The sequence below is a fragment of the Aethalodelphis obliquidens genome, unplaced genomic scaffold (assembly GCF_003676395.1).
Source record: "Aethalodelphis obliquidens isolate GAN/ISIS:26980383/991018 unplaced genomic scaffold, ASM367639v1 scaffold17, whole genome shotgun sequence".
NCBI classification, from domain to species: Eukaryota; Metazoa; Chordata; class Mammalia; order Artiodactyla; family Delphinidae; genus Aethalodelphis; species Aethalodelphis obliquidens.
In genome coordinates, this window is record NW_020837961.1 from 3,817,175 (window position 1) to 3,839,625 (window position 22,451).

General features: G+C 37.4%; 1 protein-coding gene across 3 annotated transcripts in view; it reads right to left on the bottom strand.

Annotated features, from left to right (window-relative positions):
• Positions 1 to 327: 327 nt before the first annotated feature.
• The window catches only part of FSTL5 (follistatin like 5), a 677,763-nt gene continuing 655,639 nt past the window's right edge, over positions 328 to 22,451 (bottom strand). For 2 of the 3 annotated variants that reach the window (XM_027116858.1, XM_027116857.1), the window contains one exon: positions 328 to 2,880. In XM_027116858.1, coding sequence (XP_026972659.1) covers positions 2,178 to 2,880 — 703 coding nt within the window. In that variant the 3' untranslated portion in view covers positions 328 to 2,177. The remainder of the gene's footprint in view (positions 2,881 to 22,451) is intronic. The other variant, XM_027116856.1, reaches the window with a different exon arrangement.

Here is a 22,451-nt window from a genome sequence, read left to right on the forward strand (position 1 = left end):
GTAAGGATGTTGAAAGGAAAGGATTTGAGTCTACTTTTATGTTCCATTCTGATACTCATTTCTTTAATATATAAGAAGGGATTCTAAAGACATAGACACCTTAAAAGGATAAATATCTTGCTTTACACATGAATATGAAGGCATAGAGCAACTTAGAATTGATATGATAAAGCTAAATGGTCGTTCCTTGATTGGTCTCACTTTACCTGCCCTCTACCCCACCCCATCACTTTAAAAATAATGCAGAACAGCAGACTATGTTTGAAGTACAGGGAGGAAAACAAAACAAAACATGGGCATTTACATTAAAACACTGACTGAACTCTCAAGAGTTAAAATGTAAGAAGTTTATTCTCCTTTTATCAAGCAATGTCTACAGACAGAGCACCCACATGGTGTAAGCTACCAAAGAAGGATATATGAGACAGACTTAACATTAAATCATTAGGTCACAGACACTTTATGTGGTTCATGATCCCAAAGGAGAAAATTGCTAGAAAGGAAAACAGATAAGTAGAAACATAAGCTGATTTCTGTTGTTTATTAAATCTACCTCCCATAATGCTTCCTTAAGCTAAGAAGTAATCTACTGTATCACACAGTTCAGGATGCTATATACACATAAGATATTACACACTATAAAATGTCAGGTTTCTAAGCAGTTTTACACAATTTAAACTTGAGTAAAATTTGTATTTAAAAAAGACCTTATTGGATTACCTTCAGGAAATGGAGGTCATTTCAACAGCTCACTAGCATTTTTAGCAACAATAAAACAAAAATAAGTGAAAAGACTCTCCAAACATGTAAGCTATTACTTTAAGCCTGGATAATTATCCGCTTATTTTAATAAACCAACTCACTAGTTTTAATCCACTTCTACCAGCCTTTTCTTTGCCTTGAAAAAGAAGAGCAATAATTTTTACTTCTATGCAGTGTCGCAAATAAGAGGATTAGTCAGGTTTCAAACTACGGGACATAGTGAGAGAGTTGTTTAAGGATTATGTAGGAGTTAAACAATAGTCATTTAGGAAAGTTATAAAGGAATGAAGTCCTGTGATGGGTTATATTTAAATAGCAAAGGCAATGGAGAAGTACATCTTTCCTCACCACTGTGGTGCTAGCCCCTAATTCCCAATTTCTGTTACTAATTCTCCTAAACCACTAATACTCATCAGTTCTCTAGCCAGTTTTTTCTTCCTGTTATTAATTTCCCGATATGTGGTTTACTCTAAGCAGACACAAATAATGCTTGTTTTAGAAATGGAAGTTCCTGCTGATGCAACACTGGACTACACGAAAAGAAAAAATCTATTCCACTAATAATAGACATTTGTAAGCAGTTGACATCCCAGACAAACTTGCATTAAAAATATAATACACTCTAGTGATTGAAACCAAAAGGAGTTGAGAATACATTGCAAACATTTCACCATAATTATTTTCCTCTTTTCCTCCCCATTTTCCATAGCATGCTGCAGATTATACAGTGAGTGTCAGAGTTTGTCACCTGTGTACGACCTTAGGCCAACTTATGCCTTCAAACGACATTTCATTGAGGGTTAGACAAATGACTGAAGACTGGGTTTGTTGCAAGAGATATTCAACTTTTCTCTTTTAATGACAAGAAATTTACAGTGATGTAGGCGGTCAGTATGCAGTTTTTAGCCTTCCTTTTCTTCTTGTGACATTCCCTTCAAGGCACAAAAGATTATAAACAGTGGATGGGACAGAATATTTTGAATTAAGAATTTTAAGGTTCCATAACACCTTTTATTTCTGGTGTAAGCGTACCAAAAGGACAGAGAAAAAAATAGATAAATCACCCTCAAAATGAAATGATGCTTAAAATCATTTCAAATTCCCTGCAGTTATTTGTAAGTATTTAAATTCCTATTTTATTAGCTTAAAACATAACTATAGATCTGATTCTTGCAATTGATGTATAATAGCTTCTCATTAAGTATCGTGTTAAATATTTCTAATCAACCAATATTACTAATTGTGTATTTCTCTGCCAAAAAAAAAAAAATCTATTTTATTTGGGCCACCCAAGTAACTTATGTTTGCCTAGGATACAAACTTGAAAAGTTAAGCCATGTAAGTTGTAAATTGAAACCATGGATTAAGTGCAGTGTACTGGAAAGCTCTTCACTTAATAATTGTTTAATAGGCTCCTAGGCATCTCCAACCCAGATGACTGTATTTCCTTGCTTAACTTCAGTGATCTCACAGTTTAACTTATTGAGTCGTCCATCTAGTATAAAGAGAGAGTCCTTGGAAGGCGTCATCAGATATTGACCAAACAAGCCACTGTCCTGGATTTGCCTGTTCTTCCGGTTCCAAGGCCATTCCTCTGCCTTGAGTGGTTCCTTGAGACTCTTTATCATCTTAACCTTCCCAGAGGCGAGCTCCACAAAGAGCACATCAGTCTGTGTGCTTGAACTACCGTAGATGTTGTACTGATGGGCTTCCGTAAAGGATGGCTGAAAGGCCAGGTCAGATATGTGCAGGTTTGTGTGAATATCAAAAGCCTCTTGTATTTCTCCTCTGATGGTGATGTACTGGACCCTCACAAGACCTTTCACGTCACTGATGCTGACAAGATAGTGTCCATCCGGAGAGACATACGGAGTGCCTGTCACATCACTGTTGAACCCAATGACCGAGTCAGTTACACTGTCCACCAAGAGCTGTGGGGGAACCACCCCAGTGCTGTTGGGTTTACAGCCAATAAAATAATATCCTCCCAAGTGTGTATACGCCAGCGACTGAGGGACACAGTTATAGTCCTTCAAGTTAATGGTCTTGACGTATGACATGGTTTCAAGATCAATTTTTTGTAGTACAGCTTCATCTTTATGAAGAATAAATCCAAACCTGCAAAGATGAAAACCAAAGTTAGACAGGAAGCTCCGGGGTGGTTACCAGAAGAAAATGCACTGTGGGCAGGTGGAAAGGGCCATCACAGCCCAGGCATTAATTGTCAGGCCATGCAGCAACCGGTGGCCCAATCGTGTTAGAATTAACTTTCAATCTTGCTGTCCTCCTCTTTCCTCTAGGTCATCCTTTCATTACAGCCAAACAGTTATAGCTCATGCTGTAGAAAGCAAAATAATTAAAAGTGATATATCTAGTTAATTGGAACAACACATTTTATTTTTACTCTAGAGGGTCAAAAAGTAAACACTATTTTGCACGTCTCTAAACCTACTGATACTGAATCAACTTTGTTAACTGCTAGAAAGCCAGCAAGAATAAAAGCCTTGAATATGTATCGCTTTCACGCACTTCATTTACTTCTTATATTGTTTATGACCTTCAAATAAATCTGACAGTCATCACTATTTAGATAATTATCCCTATTTTTCTTTTTTTTTTTTTTAACATCTTTATTGGGGTACAATTGCTTTACAATGGTGTGTTAGTTTCTGCTTTATAACAAAGTGAATCAGTTATACATATACATATGTTCCCATATCTCTTCCCTCTTGCGTCTCCCTCCCTCCCACCCTCCCTATCCCACCCCTCCAGGCTGTCACAAAGCACCGAGCCAATATCCCTGTGCCATGCGGCTGCTTCCCACTAGCTATCTACCTTACTACGTTTGTTAGTGTGTATATGTCCTCATTTTAAGCTGCCTCTCTACCCTAATAGATGGAGATTTTTTTCGGGAGGGGTATAAAACTATTACCCTTCTATTTATTCCATTTTAGGATCATCTTGATTAACTACCTTTACGCTTTTAACATTTATTTTATTATAAATTTCAAATACAAGTTAAAATTTTCATCCTTGCCAAGCAAATACTATTATAATTTTTAATGACATACCTGCATTGTATCGGTTATTTTATATTGAACAATGATGAACTTTGGAGATTTATGGCATTTTTCTATTAAATTCAATCAAAAAAATAAATATATTTTAAAATATGTTTTGGTGACCTCTTTGATTACTTCAGTGCTTTTGGTCCTGAATGCTAGCTGTAAATTATCAAAAGTCCCTGTGACAAGGGTAAATCTATCTTGTGGGTTTTTTTGTTTGTTTGCAGGGTATAAATACATTTTGAAACACTGACCTATAACATCAGTGGCTTCCTAGCAAAAATAAGTAGGTTAAATAAGATAAAATGAGATAGAAACTACTATACACAATTATATCCAAAATGCATATTGGACAACAGAATTGTAAAGGACTTTTATTTTGTTTTTGTTAATAATATTGATTAAAACACCTCCTAATATTTCCAGAAATTCCTTAAAAATAAAGATCAGAAAAGTATTGTTATGTTACATTGACTGTACTCCTAAATGAAAAAAATTAAGATGACTTTACTGTGAGTATTAAAACAAAGCAAAACAAAACAAACTCTATAAAGAGAGCCATTTTTATTATTGTCACCTGTACAATTCATTTTCAGTATACTAATTCTTAAAGTTTAATTTTTGTAAACAAAGTTACCATTTCCACACATAATACAGAAATATGGTGCATTCAGTGTAATAATCCTTAAAATTTTAAACATAATCACATGGAAAGCTCAAAATATAAATAAACACAGACCTTTAATATCCTAGACAAAATAAGGTGAATGTTTTCAAAGAATCAGTGTTGTATTATGTAAGGCATGAAGTACATAAGCACAAATATTTTACTAAAATAGACATAAGACTGTAACTGCTTCTATGTTATTGCATTACATAGACTTAGGAAACTATATCGTAACTTTAGATATATTTGAACATTTGTGAAGAGACTGCTGTCACTGGAGAGAGTACAAATTCTTCTACACAAAAGAAAAGCTACCATGTATATCTACTCCTTTAAAAAGATATCTTAAATATTTACTGAACAACCACTAAACCCAAAGAACTGGGAATATACTGGAGGTGAACATAACTCGCCCTGCTTTCAATGAGTCTAGAAATTTTGAGTGAATTGAAAAACTGTTAGTGATTAATGCTTAATTATAGTATTCTGTAATACTATTACTTAGTACCTATTACTTTATATATATATATATATATATTTGAAATGGAATAAAGTAATCATTTTGAAAGTAATATTTCTATTGTATTTCAAAATGACATGCACCATTTCTGGTTGACTTAGGGGATCTTTATTTTTTATTGTGTCCCTAATAACTGTGCTTGTGTCCTTTCAGTAAACAAAGCTCATACTATACCTATTCAGGATACAATTTCAGTCCTGATTACAATGGTATGAAGAGACCTTTATATTGTTAACAATCACTTTTAAATGCTCCCATTAAAATATGAATACCTAGTGCAGGTTTTAAATACTACCTGAATGTTAAAGAATAAGCAAACAAACAAAAGCCCTCAAACTGAAAACTGAGTCTCATTACTTTTGTATTATCGGCATCAAAAATATCATAAAATCCTAATTATCACTACCCACTCTCATACTTGTCTTAATAAATAATGAACTTGGGCTACTGGAAAGGGACGTACTTCCATTCATTGACAGTCATTAAGGACATGTAAGTGTGGAGATGTATCATTGTGTCTGATGTCATTAATGGAATTGTTAATTATGATGGAAGATACTGTCTTTTTTTTTGTTATATATGGTATAAGTGCTCAGAGGCAAAAGCAGTAATTTGCACATTTAATAAAAGCCATAAACCAGTCAAGTCTTGGCATTTCAATTCTCCTCTTAACCTGGGGTCTTCTGCTCCCTTTAGACAATGGTGTTTGAACGCTAAAGAGGAAGAAGGAGACGAGCTCTAACCACTCATGAACTAGTTTAACTCCGATACTGAAGAATGCACTCAACTTTCCTGTGATACAGTCCAGCCTCTTTTGGAGGTAAATAAATTTAAAAAAATGGTTCCGTTAAAAATGCAAAAGCCCCATGTGGGGTGATAAAATTACATCCCTTTGGCATCCATACTGTATGCTCCTTTAGGACTAGAGATCTAGCTACGTAAACAGATGCATTGAGAAAGCTTCAATTTTTCACTACTGATTTATTGGTAGGAAGTGGTGTCTCTAATTCAAAATTTCCCCCAGTACAGATTGATGTTCTGAAGTCTCCCACTGTTCATTAGTCTGTGATTAATATTTACTATGCTAGGCTCTCAACTTTCATGCCTGCTTAGTATAATAAAATCCTGCATAGTACTAGGCCTAACATAGTTTGTCTAATATCTGTCAGAATGTGTGTAGGAAGTTGCAGACTATGAGAAATGAGAGAGTTAAAACTTATTCTTGAAATGACTTCGTGTAGTTGGGAAATAAAGTAACTAGGAAATCGTAACCTCTCCGCACGGCATTGTGTGGACCTGTTGCCAGATTTGGTGAGGCGAGTGAGAGCCTTCTTTTCTTTACCAAATTATTTTCTTTTTCTGAGTGTTTAAACAATCTAGTTCATTATAAATTTTATAAAAAGATTCAACTTTAATTACTGTTTTTATGCTTTAAAGTGAGGTCATGAGGTGATTCACATTCAGAGAACTTGTTTGGATGAAGTAAGTGTTTTCAATCTGAGCTGATTTAGTTTCATGACCCAGTTTTTCAATATAATAGATATGTGACCTCATATAAAGTCCTTGACTCATATAAGGTCCTTGACTTCCATGAGTTTCAGTTTCCTCATCGGCATGAAGAGGATAAAAGTACCTTGTTTTGAGAATGAGAATAAATGCGTGTTTATTACCAGTAAAACAGTATATTCTCAACAAGCAGAACACGTCCATGCTTTATACGTTAAGTAGCATCATTTTCCCATTATGTATCCAATATAATATCTCCTATGGGACAACAGACTATTATAATCCATGGATGGAAAAACAAAAACAAATGATTAATTTTTTTGTATAGCCAGTATTCCCACAATGTTAAAAATAAGCACATGGTATTACCCAAATGAGATGAGATTTATGCATTTGTGAATTCAACAGCGGTCACTTTTTTTTTTAAATTAATTAATTAATTATTGGCTGTGTTGGGTCTTCGTTTGTGTGCGAGGGCTTTCTCTAGTTGTGGCAAGCGGGGGCCACTCTTCATCGCGGTGCGCGGGCCTCTCACTATCGCGGCCTCTCTTGTTGCGGAGCACAGGCTCCAGACGCGCAGGCTCAGTAGTTGTGGCTCACGGGCCCAGCCGCTCCGCGGCATGTGGGATCTTCCCAGACCAGGGCTCGAACCCACGTTCCCTGCATTGGCAGGCAGATTCTCAGCCACTGCGCCACCAGGGAAGCCCAACAGCTGTCACTTTGATAATAGAAATTCACCTTTTTATTCTTGCTTTTGCTTGTGCCAGCAGGATCTGTGTCCCGTGCGCACCTTGCCCAATGGCCAAATCGCCCCTGTTAGGGGCGTGGGCAGCCGAGCTCACTCCGTCATCTCTTAGAGATGCTGCTTCAGTTCCTCGGGAGGGTGTGGAGCAGCTGGCCATGGAGTACTGGGTGACTTTGAACTCTGCACAAATGATGGGATTTGGAATCGATACCTGTCTTACTCAAGGACTTTCACTAAAAGTAACAGAAAATTTTGTGGCTGACTTTAGGACCTGGATCTCTAAGGACATGGAGAGGTGCAGTCAGAATGTGTCATGGCAATTCAGGAGCGCTGCAAGGGAAGTGATTTGGCAGAGAGGGGGAAAAGAACAGATACTTAGAGAGAAACATGACTGAAACATCATGAAGCCTAATAAGGATTAACTGTGCCATGACCTCCACGTCCCACAAGACCAGGCTACAGTTCTTGCATTTGAGTAATGAATGACTTCCCCATATCTTTCACTAGACAGCCCCCAAATAGAATCTCACAAAGCAGCTTTTAAGTCACTCATCCCACAGAATCTGTGATGATATTCTGCTCCTGTCCTGCTTTCAAATCCATGACCTGAGATACTACTGAAGGAATCTCATAATTGTAATTAATGACCTGTATTAATCTGCCATGGTCAGTGCCAAGAGTAGTGATACCCCAAAGCTTAGAGTGAAAGGTGCTCCAAAGATTTGCAGAAAAACAATGATTTTATCTCCTGAATCATAATACAGGGCTGCCTCTCCCCAGAGTCCTCACAGATCCCCACCTGGACAGTTCTCATTAAAGCTGACTTCTAATACTTAACCACTAAGGACCAGTCCTTACAAGCTAGGAAGTGTTTCTTTGTTTTTTTTTTTTTCTTTAATTTTTATTGGAGTATAGTTGATTTACATTGTTGTGTTAGTTTCAGGTGCACAGCAAACTGAATCAGTTATACATATACATATATCCGTTCCTTTTTTTTTGATTCTTTTCCCATATAGGCCATTACAGAGTACTGAGTAGAGTCCCCTGTGCTATACAGTGGGTCCTTATTAGTTTTTTATTTTTTATATAGTAGTGTGTATATATTAATCCCAATCTTCCAGTTTATCCCTCCCCTGCTTTCCTCCCTGACCATAAGTTTATTTTTTTACATCTGTGCCTTTATTTCTGTTTTGTAAATAAGTTCATTTGTACCCTTTTTTTTTAGATTCCACATATAAGCGATATCATATGATATTTGTCTTTCTCTGTCTGACTTAACTTCACTCAGTATGACAATCTCTAGGTCCATCCATGTTTCTGCAAATGGTATTATTTTGTTCTTTTTTATGGCTGAGTAATATTCCATTGTATAAATGTACCACATCTTCTTTATCCATTCCTCTGTTGATGGACATTTATGTTGCCTCCATGTCCTGGCTATTGTAAATAGTGCTGCAGTGAACATTGGGGTGCATGTGTCTTTTTGAATTATGGTTTCTCCCTGGGAAATGTTTCTGAAGCTCCCTCTCCATTCCTGTATGATCTCTTTCCTCAACTCTGTCATCTGCACCTCCCCAGATTTTAAAACTAGTCTTTCCATGTATATCAATGGATGCAAATGGAAAGCAGTAAGTGGAGATTGGGTGTATTTGAGTATTGGTTTTGCCAGACACTATGCCTTATTAGTTAAAGAAAACAAAAAACAAAAAACCAAAACTTGCTGCAATCCACGTCTAAATAAAAGAATTTCCCCAAACTCTTCTGATGTCTCAATTGTAGAAAGCATATTCTTTGAAATAAAATCTCAGAACAAGAAAACTGGAACAGCCACAGGAATTTGTTGTATTGAGACTTTACTTGTGAAAATCTAAATCCAAAACATAGGATCAAGCAAATGATCAGTACTTCATAAAAAGTGACAAGCAGGATTCTTAATACTTTGTTTTCCTAACTGGATGATAAGTACCCTGTTTTTCCAACTGGAAGGTAAGAAATGCTTAACAGATAAGAAACTAAAATGATAATCTCCTCTCCTTGCAATTAATATATAGACCCCCACACATAATGTGCTGTTGAAATATCCCCCAGTGTGTTAACAGCTAGCACAGTTTTCATCGACACAAACCATAAAGCTGACATGAGTCATCATTCACTAGTTTATGGATTCCTTTATATTTACTTGTTTCCTATTATCCCAGACTGACCCCTGTAATAGAAGACTGAATGCTGTTCCTACTCAAGTACCAGAGGATTTAGTTTTTATCTGAATTTCACATAAACAGCTCAGTAAAATACACCTGTTCCTAAAGAGTGGTCACATTCACATTCGAAAGAGGTGAAACACAGAAGAAGTGGAATTGACACATTTAGTAAAGATTTATAACGAGAGCAAGGACGGTTTCTGAATTGGCCTAATGCTTAGATGTGTTTGAGAAATGATAATACTTTGAAGTTTTCTGTTTTCAACACACAGGTTGAAAAGTTGAAATGAACACCAGGATGCCCTCCTTCCTGACTTTTATAAGTATATTGTGCAAATTCTGTATTAAAGATTTTAGCTACATTACTTCTTCCCTACTTTCATTTTTAATTTTTTTCTTAAAAAATGAAGTAGGATGTATTACTGATCCCTAAATCCCCTATTGTCTTCCTTCTCTGGTATCTTATTTTTCTGTTGTGTAGGGAGCTTGATTCTTCTAGGAAAAACTGAGACATAAATACATAACTTAATTTTATTATATTCAGGATGTCTAATCGCTTGACAGAATTAATATAGTGTCTAAAGTTCTATCACTTCTAGTGAGTAACCAGGGCATACAGAAAAAAAACAGATTTATTAAGAATTCTGTGCACACCACATGGACTACAGACTGTACTTCAAATACCAAAGCCCTCCACTTTTTTCTGAAGAGCTTAACAGCTTAAGGAAAAACATGACAACTATGCATTAAGATGGCATTTTAAAAGATTGGTGGCTCTCCCTAACTTTTTTTTGGAAAACAACCTGAAAATAGCAGCTTCCCTGACCTTACCTGTTCCTCTGAAGAGGATGTGTTTCACGTAAGAGTTGGTAAATGGATCAGAGGTGACATAACGGAAGTGGAGTTAGTAATTAGAAGAGTGAGAGATAATTTGTGAGCACAGAGGTGGGAAGAGAAAAGAGAGCTAAAACAAAGACATGAACAAATTAGAATCTTATTAATCAATCAAAAAATATTACCCAAGTGTCCACTGTGGACCTGTAAGAGAGAAAAGGAAGTGAAAAACGGGTTCCCTGAGGAACCAGGTTAGGCATGATTTGGGTTCTAGAGGCTACGTGATCACATTCAGTAATAATTCACAGCCTACTGTGTGCAGTACACTTCATAAAACCTTAGGAAGGAAATGGAGAGTAAATAAATGGTTCCTATCCTTAAGGTAATTATGTCAAGTAGTGGGTGCTTATAATTATGTCCCTTGACTTGCAAAGAGTATTTGGGGAAACTCTGCAAAGAAAAGATGGGTTACAACTACTAATTTGCTACAGCTACTAACTTTTGTTATGCTAGGCTTTCAGTGGAAGAGAGAGCTCATTTCAGTCTGCATCCCAGAAGGAAAAGTGCAAATTCTAATTAGAATAAATCAAAGAGACTGTTTACAAAGCAATGTAAATTGACTGCAAGTGATAGTGCAGTAATGTGTGGAGCACAACAGTAAGGCTGTTGTCACTGCTGTGTCCTGGAAGGAAGGAGTTAGGTGCAGAGGGGTATGTCGTGTGAGGATCTGGGACTTCCCATTTTAAGAAACATCTGGTTTCCTAGAAATCAGTAGACAAGGTGCTGGGGGGTGGGTAGTGGGGATAATACGCTCTGGTCCCACCTTCTGCATGCAACCTCCAGCCAGGTTTCTCATTGGCCAGACCCCTGGGACAGAGCAAGGTGGAGGAGGGTAAAGGTTTTGCCAAAGAGCAGCACAGGTTTCCTCGGCTGAGGAATCCGAGAGTCTCAAGTCTAGTGGATGCATGGAGCTGCCTGCAGTGAGGATTGTGACAGACACAGTTTTTCTAATTGAGATCATTTGACAATTGATAAGGAAAAAATGCGTAACTGTGCAAGTTGGCGAAGGAAAAGTTCTTGATTTTTCTTCCTGAAATGAGTTCTTCTTTGTATAACATTTTCTTCTGGTAAAGTTGTAGAAAATGTCTCTAACCTCCAGTTACTAGTAAAATATTTTTACTAACTCCTGTGTACTGAATGTGTGTGCCCCATATCCTTCACCTCCCTCCAAATTCACATGCTGAAGCCCTAATTCCCCATGTGATGGTACTTGGAGGAGATTTTGGGAAGAATTAGGTCATGAGGGAGGAGCCCCCATGAATGAGATTAGTCGCCTTATAAGAAGAGACATGAGACAGACGATCTCTCTCGCTGTCTCTGCCATGTGAGCACACAAGAAGACGGCAGTCTGCAAACCAAGAAGAGGGTCCTTACCAGAACCTCGCTATGCTGACACCCTGGTCTCTGACTTCCCAGCGTCTAGAACTGTGACAAATACATTTCTGTTGTTTAAGCCACCCAGGCTCTGGTATTTTGTTTAAACAGCATGAACTGACTAAGACAGACCTTGGTACCACAAGTAGGGATGCTGCTGTAAAAGTGTGGAAGCAGCTTTGGAGCTGAGCGATGGGTAGAGGCTGGGATAGTTTTGATGTACATGTGAGAAACAGCCAATATTGCCATGGAGGGCATGCTAAAGGCAAGCCTCATGAAGCCCCAGAAATAAAAAAGGAGAGAAAGTCTCTGTCTTCTTAAAGAATACACCAAAAATCATGAGCAGAATGTGGAGATATGAATGGTAGAAGCCATTCTGATGAAGTCTCAGGTGGTACTGAGGAAGTATTATTGGAAACCAGAGGAAAGGTGACTTCTGTTACATGCAAAGAACTCGGTTAAGTTCTGTTAGTGTTCTAGTGTCTTATGGAAGACAGAACGTGGGAATGATGAAGTTTTAGATGTTCAGCTGAGGAGATTCGTAAGCAAAGTTCTAAAGGAGTGGCTTGCTTCCTCATCACTGTTTATAGTAAAAATATGAGAAGAGAGATGAATTGAAGAAGGAATCATTAAGCTAAAGGAGCCAGAACATAAAGATGTGGAGAGTTTTTTGTGTCCATAATACAAAAAATGAGAATGCATGTTCAGAAGAGAACATTAAGTGTGTGGAAGACTGACCATTTGATAAGGAGATTAGCATGGGTGGGACCACAGAACGAATCAGTCACCAGGAAGAACACGGCCAGTCTGAACTAAAGGAGATGGAGATGGGATGGAGTGAAGGGAGATTGTCTGACTTCTCGAATTTTAAAGGATGAGACCATACAGCTATTCAGCTGTGGACATGCATTATTCTTCAAGGCAAAGGGTGAATGGCTCCAGAGGTGATTCAAGGATTATCAGGGCCACATCCTAGGACTGAAAAGATGTGACACATCACCCAGAGCTTCAGGAACAGGACCACCCAGAGCTCTGCAGAGCTGCAGGGGGCAGAACTGCCACTCCAGTGGGTCTGGAGGCCACAGCATCTAGCCAAAGGGTATATTCTTGAGACTCCAGAATCTCATGGAGTTTGCCATGCTGCATTTTAGAGTTGCTTGGGACTCATCATCACCACTCCCTTCTCTCTTTGTACTCCCTTTTGGAATGAAGTGTCTATTCTGTGCCTGTCCCACCACTGTATTTTGGAAGCACATAACTTGTTTGATTTCACAGGTTCACAACAAGAGGGGAATTCTGCATCAGTATGAACCATACCCTGAGTCTCCACCAAATCTACTTTAGGTGATATTTAGATGAGACTCTGGACTTTAAACTTGAAATGCTAGAATGAGTTCAGACTTTTGGGGCTATTGGTATGAATGAGTGCATTTTGCACTTGAGGAGGACATTAATTTTGAGGAGGTAGGAGTGGAATGCTATGACTGAAATGTGCCCTCCCCCCCCATTCATATGTCGAAGCCCTAACCCCCAATGCGATGCTAGTTGGAAGTCAAGTCTTTAGGAGGAAATTAGGTCATGGATAGAGCCCTTGTGAATGAGATTAGTGCCCTTATAAGAGGAGACACTTCTTAGAAAGGTGATCTCTCTCCCTGCCATGGGAGGACACAGCAAGAAGATGACAGTCTGCAAACCAGGAAGAGGGTCCTCACTATGACCGTCAGGACTTCCCAGCCTCTAGAAGAGTAAGAAATAAATTTTTGTCATTTAAGCCACTCGGTCCATAGTATTTTGTTAAATTAATGGAACTGAGATAGAAATATGCAGTAAAAGTTACAAACATGATTAATACTAGTAGCTGTATTATTATTTTCCCATTATGTTTACATTTTCTTCAGACAAGACTAAAGCTGCGTGAATAATTACTGCTTGACAGGTTAAGGGATTATAATATATGTTCTGAAATTTATTTGGACTTAGTATTAAAAAAAATTATCCTGTGTGTGTGTTCTTGGGTATGTAAGAGTAAGGGAAAGAGGGAAAGGGAGAGTTTTGTTTTGTTTTTGCATTTTTATTTATATAAATGATGATGATATGGCATATATCTCATGTTGTGTCTTAGTTTTCCTCTTTCAACACTACATTTGAAAGATACGTCCCCATAGCTGTCTGTAGTATATTTACTGCTTTAGAGTCATTCCCAGGAAGCTGAAGTATGAGCCACAATATTTTACTTACTCCATATACTCAATGTGGCTTCATTCAACTGCTGGGTTCGTTGGTGGCTGAGCTCAGCAAGGAAAACTGGGACGGGTTGGCCTCCCTCTTTCAGTGTGGTTTTCTATCCTCGAGGATGCTACACAAGACTTCCTCGCAAGGTGACTGTGGCGTTCTAAGAAGGGAAGCTCTAAATAGTCAACTCTCTGCTTGCCTCATGTTTGCTTAGGTCCCACTGACATTAAGAAATGATATAGCCAAGCCTAGGGTCAACGTTTGAGGGGATTACCCAAAACCATTGATACTGGGAGACTATTCACTGGAGACCATTATTATAACAATATACTATATACAGTAATGGTTCAAATGTTGTTGTTTTTCTTGACATAGCTATCTATTAGTACACAATTTATTGAATAGGCCATCACTTCCTACTGATTTGGAATGCCGCTTGTTGGCTGACATGCATTTAGTCTATACCTGAATGTTCTATTTACTTCATGAGCGTTTCTCTTCACATATAAGTTTTACACTATTTTATTTATTGAGCCTATAAATACATATAAATATCCAAGAAAATGAATCTTTCACAATTTTTTCTCAAAATTTATTGGCTACATTTTTTATGTGTGGTGTTCCATAAACTTTGCAGTCAGTTTATCAAGTTAAAACATGACTAGCATTTTTATCTTACATTTTAGAATTTATCTAATTTAAAAATGTTAATATTTTCAGGGGATATATTAAATTTATACATTAACTAATTGAATTTTAACATATTTAAAAGGAATACTGTATGTGCTTCTATTTATTTGATTCATTTTTAATTGCTATATCATGAAAAAGTCGTCTCTTCTTGAACGTATACATAGATATTTTACCTTTTTAGTTGTTAATGTTAATCAATTCTTTTTTCCATTACATCTCCTGATTTTTTTTTTTTACTATATATAGAATTACTAATTTCTTTTTCTTTTCTTTTTTTTTTTTGCGGTATGCGGGCCTCTCACTGCTGTGGCCTCTCCCGTTGCGCAGCACAGGCTCCGGACGCGCAGGCTCAGCGGCCATGGCTCACGGGCCCAGCCGCTCCGCGGCATGTGGGATCTTCCCGGACCGGGGCACGAGCCCGTGTCCCCTGCATCGGCAGGCGGACTCTCAACCACTGCGCCACCAGGGAAGCCCTGATCAAAACTTTTAATGGCTTCTATCGCACTTAGAATAAAATGTAATTGACTCTTCTTCCCTAAACCTGTCTCCTCTCTCTAGAGTTGCAGTGGCCTGCGGACTGTACCTCAAACATGCCAGAAGGATTTCTGATCAATAACTGAGCTCACAGTTGCCTCTACCTAAAATACTTGGCTTGATTGTTCTCTCATTTTTTTTCAATTAATATCTTTTCACAAATACCTCTTAAAATTCTCATTGTCAATAACTGTACATTCTACTCTTTTCCTCAATCTTTTATGCATTCTAGTGGGCCAGCGTAAGTTACTGGGATTCTGACCATCCCTGGGTACTTGTAGATACTAACCTCTAGTCCTTGAAATTAGAAACCTGGTCCTGAATTCTGTGATCTCATCCAAGAACTGCTTGGTGAGGTTCTGCTCAGTTCCAGCAGGCTGTCCTTTGGTTGGCATTATATAATTCCCATTTTTCATTCTCTATTAATGCCTATAAATTCCTTGTTTGAAGGACTATTGAGAACACTTTAAATGTTGTATATAAGGTACCCAGTAGACTGCCTGGCAGAATACTAAAGACTATCTACTATTACTGTTATTGCTGTTTAATTAATGATGTTCATGAGATTTCTGAACAGGAAAACGAGATTTTCCTCTGTGTTAATAAGGATCTTCTTAAGAGTCCAGAACCAATTTTCTTATTTATATTGCCAGAATATTCAGGAAACGAGCTAGATTTGGAATTATTCCAAAGAAAGTAAAGCTAGGAATCCAAGGAGGCTAAGCAAACGTGTGGAGGTACCAGCATAGCTCAGGGAATCTGAGCTTCTACACTGGGCCTTAGGGCAGCCTGTACTGCCTGCTCTCAATTTCCTCTAGCTGACCGTATTAAAAAAAAAAAAAAAGCAGGCAATCTGAGTATAGCATTCCCTGCAGGAGGCCTAGATGCTATTCTCTAAAGTGCCCTAAGGAGTTTATTTAATTTTTTGAAAATACGTCACACTATAATGCAACCTGTTTCTTTCTTAGAGAACAGAGTATGAGCTTTCACATGCACAGCTTTTTAGCCATGGTGCTGCCTTGGAAAGGACCTGTGGACTGAAAGCACATTACGGTGTATTACAATCCAATCGCAGCTTCACTTATCTACTTGGTAAGACGTTTGTATTGCACTTATTACCTAGTACCTGTTAAATCTGTTTATGAAGACCACAAGAAAGAAATAATTTTTATGCTCCTTTTAGTTTAATATAAACTCAGAAACAATTTTGCTTGAACAGTTGACCTGTGGATTAATAATGAGGGACTATAATTTATTTTCACTACAGCATGTCGAGTACTTCCTTTGCGTTTAAAAATTGATGAGGCTCAAAACTCCATTTCTTTACAGGAAACAGATTTCAAAGGCCTATGGGGCAAATCACCACTTTCCTCACATGGAAATTTCCTTCCAAGACCATGTCTTGGCTAGTAAAAGATAAATAAGTGAAAACAGTTTAGCTTTGAGTTCAGTATGACATAAAGTATTATATTCTTTATTAAGGACTTCCGGAAAATATTCTGTGAAAAACCATGTGAAGAATAATTTCTAGTCAAATAGATCATGCTTTATCTCAGAAATGCTGTCTACCTAAAGAAACAGTTAACTGAGTCTTTTCATCATGTGAATAATCTTCCCAGTTGCTTTCATTGGCTCGATGTTTTTGGATTTTTGTATCTACTGTTGTTGAAGTGGAATCCTTCTCTCTTCTATGTTTTTTATTCAGCGTTATCTTGAATTTGCCAAGACTAAGACATTGGTGAAATGAGCATTTCATCATTGGGATCACTGACCAGACACATGATGAAAATACACTCTTCTCCAGATATGATGCCTCAGTCCTGCTCATAGACAGCTGGTTCACTTATGGCAGCTGAACCAAAGTCAACTGAAGGTAAACTAAGGCAGCAAACAGGGCTTCACCTTCTCTAGTATTTTATATTGTTTATCATCAGATGGAAGTAGGAGAGGGAACAAAGATTTTGCTAAGGTTCGAAGACTGCCCAGATTATCCATGTAGTAAGAGTAATCCTTAAAGTAGTTTTAACATAATTATTTCGTCACTGGAAATAGATTGTTCATTTATTCAAACTATTTACTTACTCTTTACTGGGGACATAGGACATGACAGTGAATGATATAAAGTCCTGAAGGGAAACAGTCCACCCTTCTTAAGGTTTTATTTTTGAGAAAAAGGGAGAATATTTCCTGAATAGTGTCTGTAGAAGACCTGCATTTTCCTTTATATAAAGAAAAGCTTATACCTCTTTTTTCCACCTTCTCTAAATTAAAAAAAAATTGCTTTTATTTTGTTCTATCTTTTTATATATTTATTTTCCTATACAAAGGGAATCTTGCTGCTTTCCCTTTTTTTTTTTTTTTCTAGGACTCAGTAGGCAGTTAAGATTTTGTAAATATCCAGTCTCTAAATGCACAGATTGGGAGTTAGGTCAGAAAGTGGCAAAACGCTACTTTGGATTTTTGCAGATAACAATCCACAAACGAACTGCAATTTTGAGAAGTTTAAAAATACGAAAAGGTTATATGATGCTGCAAGAGTTTTAAAAGGCAGACACTGATATTAGAGAGAAACTATACCTTGGAAAGAGAGTATTTTTATACCATAAAATGTTGCTATCTTGATTAATGTTTAAGTTTTCCATATTTAGATATTAACTATGCCAGGGTATGAAAAGTACTAAATCCAGTGATCATGGGGTGTATCAGCTTCTGCCTGAGTGTCACCCAAACAGGCTGAGTTTATGGTTTATTTGTAGTTAAGTCTCTACTTGGTAATGTGGCCAACTGAGATGTTACAGATATCATAAGCATTTGGATGATTATGTACTGCACTTTAACAGCTATTCGTTGCTGAGGAAGTTCTTATTTCAAAGAATGTTTGCCTCCTTTGAGAGAATGATTAACATCTTGTAGTCCTTCTATAGGACCACAGGGCGCACAAGTTGTTAAAGAGAAGAAAAGCCCAGAGCATGATGCTCTGGCCCGAGTCAGTCCTAAGACCTGAGAGTTTGCCTTGAAGCTGAAGGGACTTTGGAGACGATCTGGGTAAGTCCCTTCATTTCACAGATGAAGATCTTGAACTCCAGTGAGATTAAAGGATGTACCTGAAGTCACACAGTTCACTTACTGAAGAGCTTGGACTGGATCCTATGTTCTTAAGTCCTATTCTGTTCCTCTCTCTGGAAAGAGATTGTCACGAGTACAGCTTAAAACTACTGTAGGAAATATTTTTTTTAACACCTCGGCTGCACTTTATTTACCTATTTACATTTTTTTGAAGTATACTTGGATCTACAATGTTGTGTTAGTTTCCGGTGTACAGCAAAGTGATTCAGCCATACACATATATATCTATTCGTTTTCAGATTCTTTTCCTTTATAGGTTATTACTAAATATTGAGCAGAGAGTTCCCTGTGCTATACAGTAGGTCCTTGCTTATCTATTTTATATATAGTAGTGTGTATATGTTAATCCCACCCTCCTAGTTTATCCCTCCACACCCTCCCTTCCCCTTTGGTAGCTATAAGTTTGTTTTCTATGTTTATTTCTATTTTGAAATAGAAATTTCTATTTCAAACAGTCTATTCTATTTCTAACAGTCTATTTCTGTTTTGGAAAGATGCTCAACATCGCTAATTATAAGAGAAATGCAAATTAAAATTACAATGAGGTATCACCTCACACTGGTCAGAAAGGCCATCATCAAAAAATCTACAAATAATAAATGCTGGACAGGCTGTGGAGGAAAGGAAACCTTCCTACACTATTGGTGAGAATGTAAATTGGCGTAGCCACTATGGAGAACAGTATGGAGGTTCCTTAAAACACTAAAAATAGAGCTACCATATGATCCAGCAATCCCACTCATAGGCATGTATCTGAAGAAAACCATAATTAAAAAAAAAATTAAATTGGTACATAGAGAAAAAAAAAAGGTTAACTGTTTTGGAGAATTTAAAGATTACAAACCATTAAAAATTGCCAGGAAAAAATACTTAAAGAAAAAATGTACCATCTTCTAGCTAGAATCTCAGTCTATATTTGCTTAATGTCATTTGTGTTGTGTAACGTATAAACATTTATGTATCTTCATATTCTTCACTATATGCAGAGATTCAACTTACTAAAATGAATTAACTATACATACTAATTTTCTTTACATAATATTTAATAACCTTTGTCTGTTAGGTACTGCACTGAGTGAATGATTTTACAGATTCTAATAGCTTACCTCAGGAAGCTTTATATCTAGAGTGCAAGGATAAACAAAATTCTCTCATATAAAATACAATATGATTAATACTGCAATGTCTGTAATAATAATCAGTTTTGATACTATAGGAAATGGACAGAGAATTATAGATGCAGCTAGAGGATGGTCCAGGAAAATCTGGAAAAATTCCTTAAAACTAACAGGCACAATTTGATGTGGGTTTTAAACAAAAGACAGAACCTTGTAGGCGGGTATGAAGGTGGATATTTTTAGCACAGGAATTATTCCAAGTTCATCTCTATGACATGCCCCCTTCCTTTTCCAAGCTTGAGGACACAAGTCTTTTAATAGAAGAAGGTACATTTTTATTTTAATTACGAAAAAGGGTAAAACAACCATACTTTCTCTGACGACCTAACGGTATCTAGTGACATGTAAAATATTTGCCAACTGTCTCAGAATTCAACAAAAAGTGGTTTTTGAAAAGACTTAACATTCTTTACCAAAGATCGTGCTAAGAATAAACTATGTCAAAATTCTGACAATAGCTTTTAATGGGATTTAATGGTCTATACCTATTGTTGAGATTAAAATATAAATGATGTATTACTATAGAAAACCAAGCACCACTAATATGTAAACATTATAAATATACAATATATAGTTTATCTAGAAATTGGAAAACTCCTAAGTTCAATAAATGTTCAATAGTGGAAGTTAACTTTAAAATTTTGCACGTTACATGCTATATCAGACACGACAATAAGATCATCAGTTCTTCTCCTGTGGGGAGCTTAACCGAACAAAGGTCTCAGCTGTTGTGCTTTGCATTCTGTAATTGTGTTTGTGACATGACCATGTTGTCCGCAGGCTGGACCACTGAGCCAAAGGCTGAGTACAGTCCTCATAGTAGTAAAGCAGGCCCATTTCTACTGATGTGAGCCATATCTGAATGGGGGTTTTGGCTCTAGGATTTCCAATGGCATTGCTAAATCTTCCTTAGACTCTATGTGAGTCTAAGAATGCTTCACCCAAACTAACTTCCTTTCTGACCATTCTTCTTCACTCAGGCTCAGACATGCACCATAATGAGACATGCATCAGGATCAGACAAGCACCATGGACAGACATGCATCATGGACAGACATGCATCATGATTAACCATGCATCATGATCGGATATGCACCATGGACAGACATGTACCATGGGCTGACCGACATGCACCATGATCAGACAAGCACCATGGACAGACATGCACCATGGTCAGACATGCACCATGGACAGACATGCACCATGGTCAGACATGCACCATGGTCAGACATGCATCATGGATATGCACCATGGTCAGACATGCACCATGGTCAGACAAGCACCATGGACAGACATGCACCATGATCACACATGCGTCATGATCATACATGCATCACGATCAGACATGCACCATGATCACACACGCGTCATGATCGCACATGCGTCACGATCAGACATGCACCATGGTCGGTCAGAGAGCTTTCTCAGCCCTGCTTGGCTCCCTCCCCATTTGTTCTCACAGGAGTTTCTCCTAATATAAATTTCTTGCACAACGCTTGGTATCTGCTTTTTCAAAAGACCCAGAGTAAGACACATGCGTATAAATGATACATAAAGATAATGTCTGATTACAATAAGCCATATCATGAATATGACAAGTTTTCAACAGAAGCCATGTTATTATTCAAGAAGCTGTCTTCATAGTAAACAATCAAAACTAGACTGTCCCTTGGGAATCTCAAAAATGCTATTCAAATTGGTCAATGAATATATCACTTTATACTTCTACCATACAGAAAAAATTGGACTTCCTCAAAGGAATCAGAACAGCTTTTTTAGTTTCTTTTATTTTCTGATTATAAAGTAAGCTTGCCATGTTTTGTTATTTACACCTGCTTTTGCACACATTCTTTCCTCTACCTGTAACATCCTCTCTCGTTTCTCCCCTTGTTTGTCTGACAACCTACTACAATTCAAGTTTTTGTCAGTCTCAGGGTAACCATGATTAATAAAAATTCTCCAACAGACACAAGCAAAAAGATACTTATTTGTTAATGGAAGTCAAAGATTTAAGAACAAGTCTGTATGTGGTCAGAACTTCATGCAGAGGACACAGCAGAATGCTCCCAGTTGGAGGGACAATTCTACCAGCCCTCAGGTCCCCGTCAGAGCACACAACTGCTGGTGAAATTCCTTAAAATAGGATAAAGATCTAGAAAAGTCCTTTCTTCTATTTCTACCTTCTGTTCTCAAGGGCTCTACATACTTTCCCAGATACTTCCAAGTCTTTAGGCAGTTTTGGCTATTGCCTGCCTGCTTGCTTGGTGTAAGTAACTAAGCATTCCTGGGTGGTTACTGGAGAAAGGGTGAGTTTGTGTTCAATTTTCTGGGCAGACTATCCGCTAGCATTTTCATGTTCCAAGCTTTACGCTCTTGTATTTCTTCAGAATCCACTGTACACATCACTGCTACTGCCACATCTTCCCTGACTTCTCCAAAATGTTTGTATCCTTTGTTCCTCTTAGAAATGTCTTGATACTACCTCTATTATAGCACTTACCATAATGCATCGGACTCTGTTTATATATTAAACTATTTTACTAGGTTTTGAAGACTTAAGGGCCAGTCTTCATTAAAACATATGTGTTAATGATTTCTCTATCCACCCCCTCCATCTAGGCCTGTATTTGTCTGCAGATGGTCAGATTGAGCTGTCAAAAAGCTGGGACATTTTGATCACTCTTAATAAGCTAGAATGATTAACTCTTACTTGAGATAGAGAAGTAAAAGCTTTTCCTAAGTAGTTTCAAGCTTGCAGAGGAATGCTTTTGAAATACATTCAAGTAACTTTTACTAATTACATTCCATCCTTCCCTTACTGAGCATTCTGAATTGGCACCATGGTCCAGGCAATGACCTAAGTGTTGGGGTAGGAATATGATACCAGAGTATGATTCTGTCATTCAGGACTTTATTCTGATGGAGAAGACAAATATGTGAACTAATAAATTTTG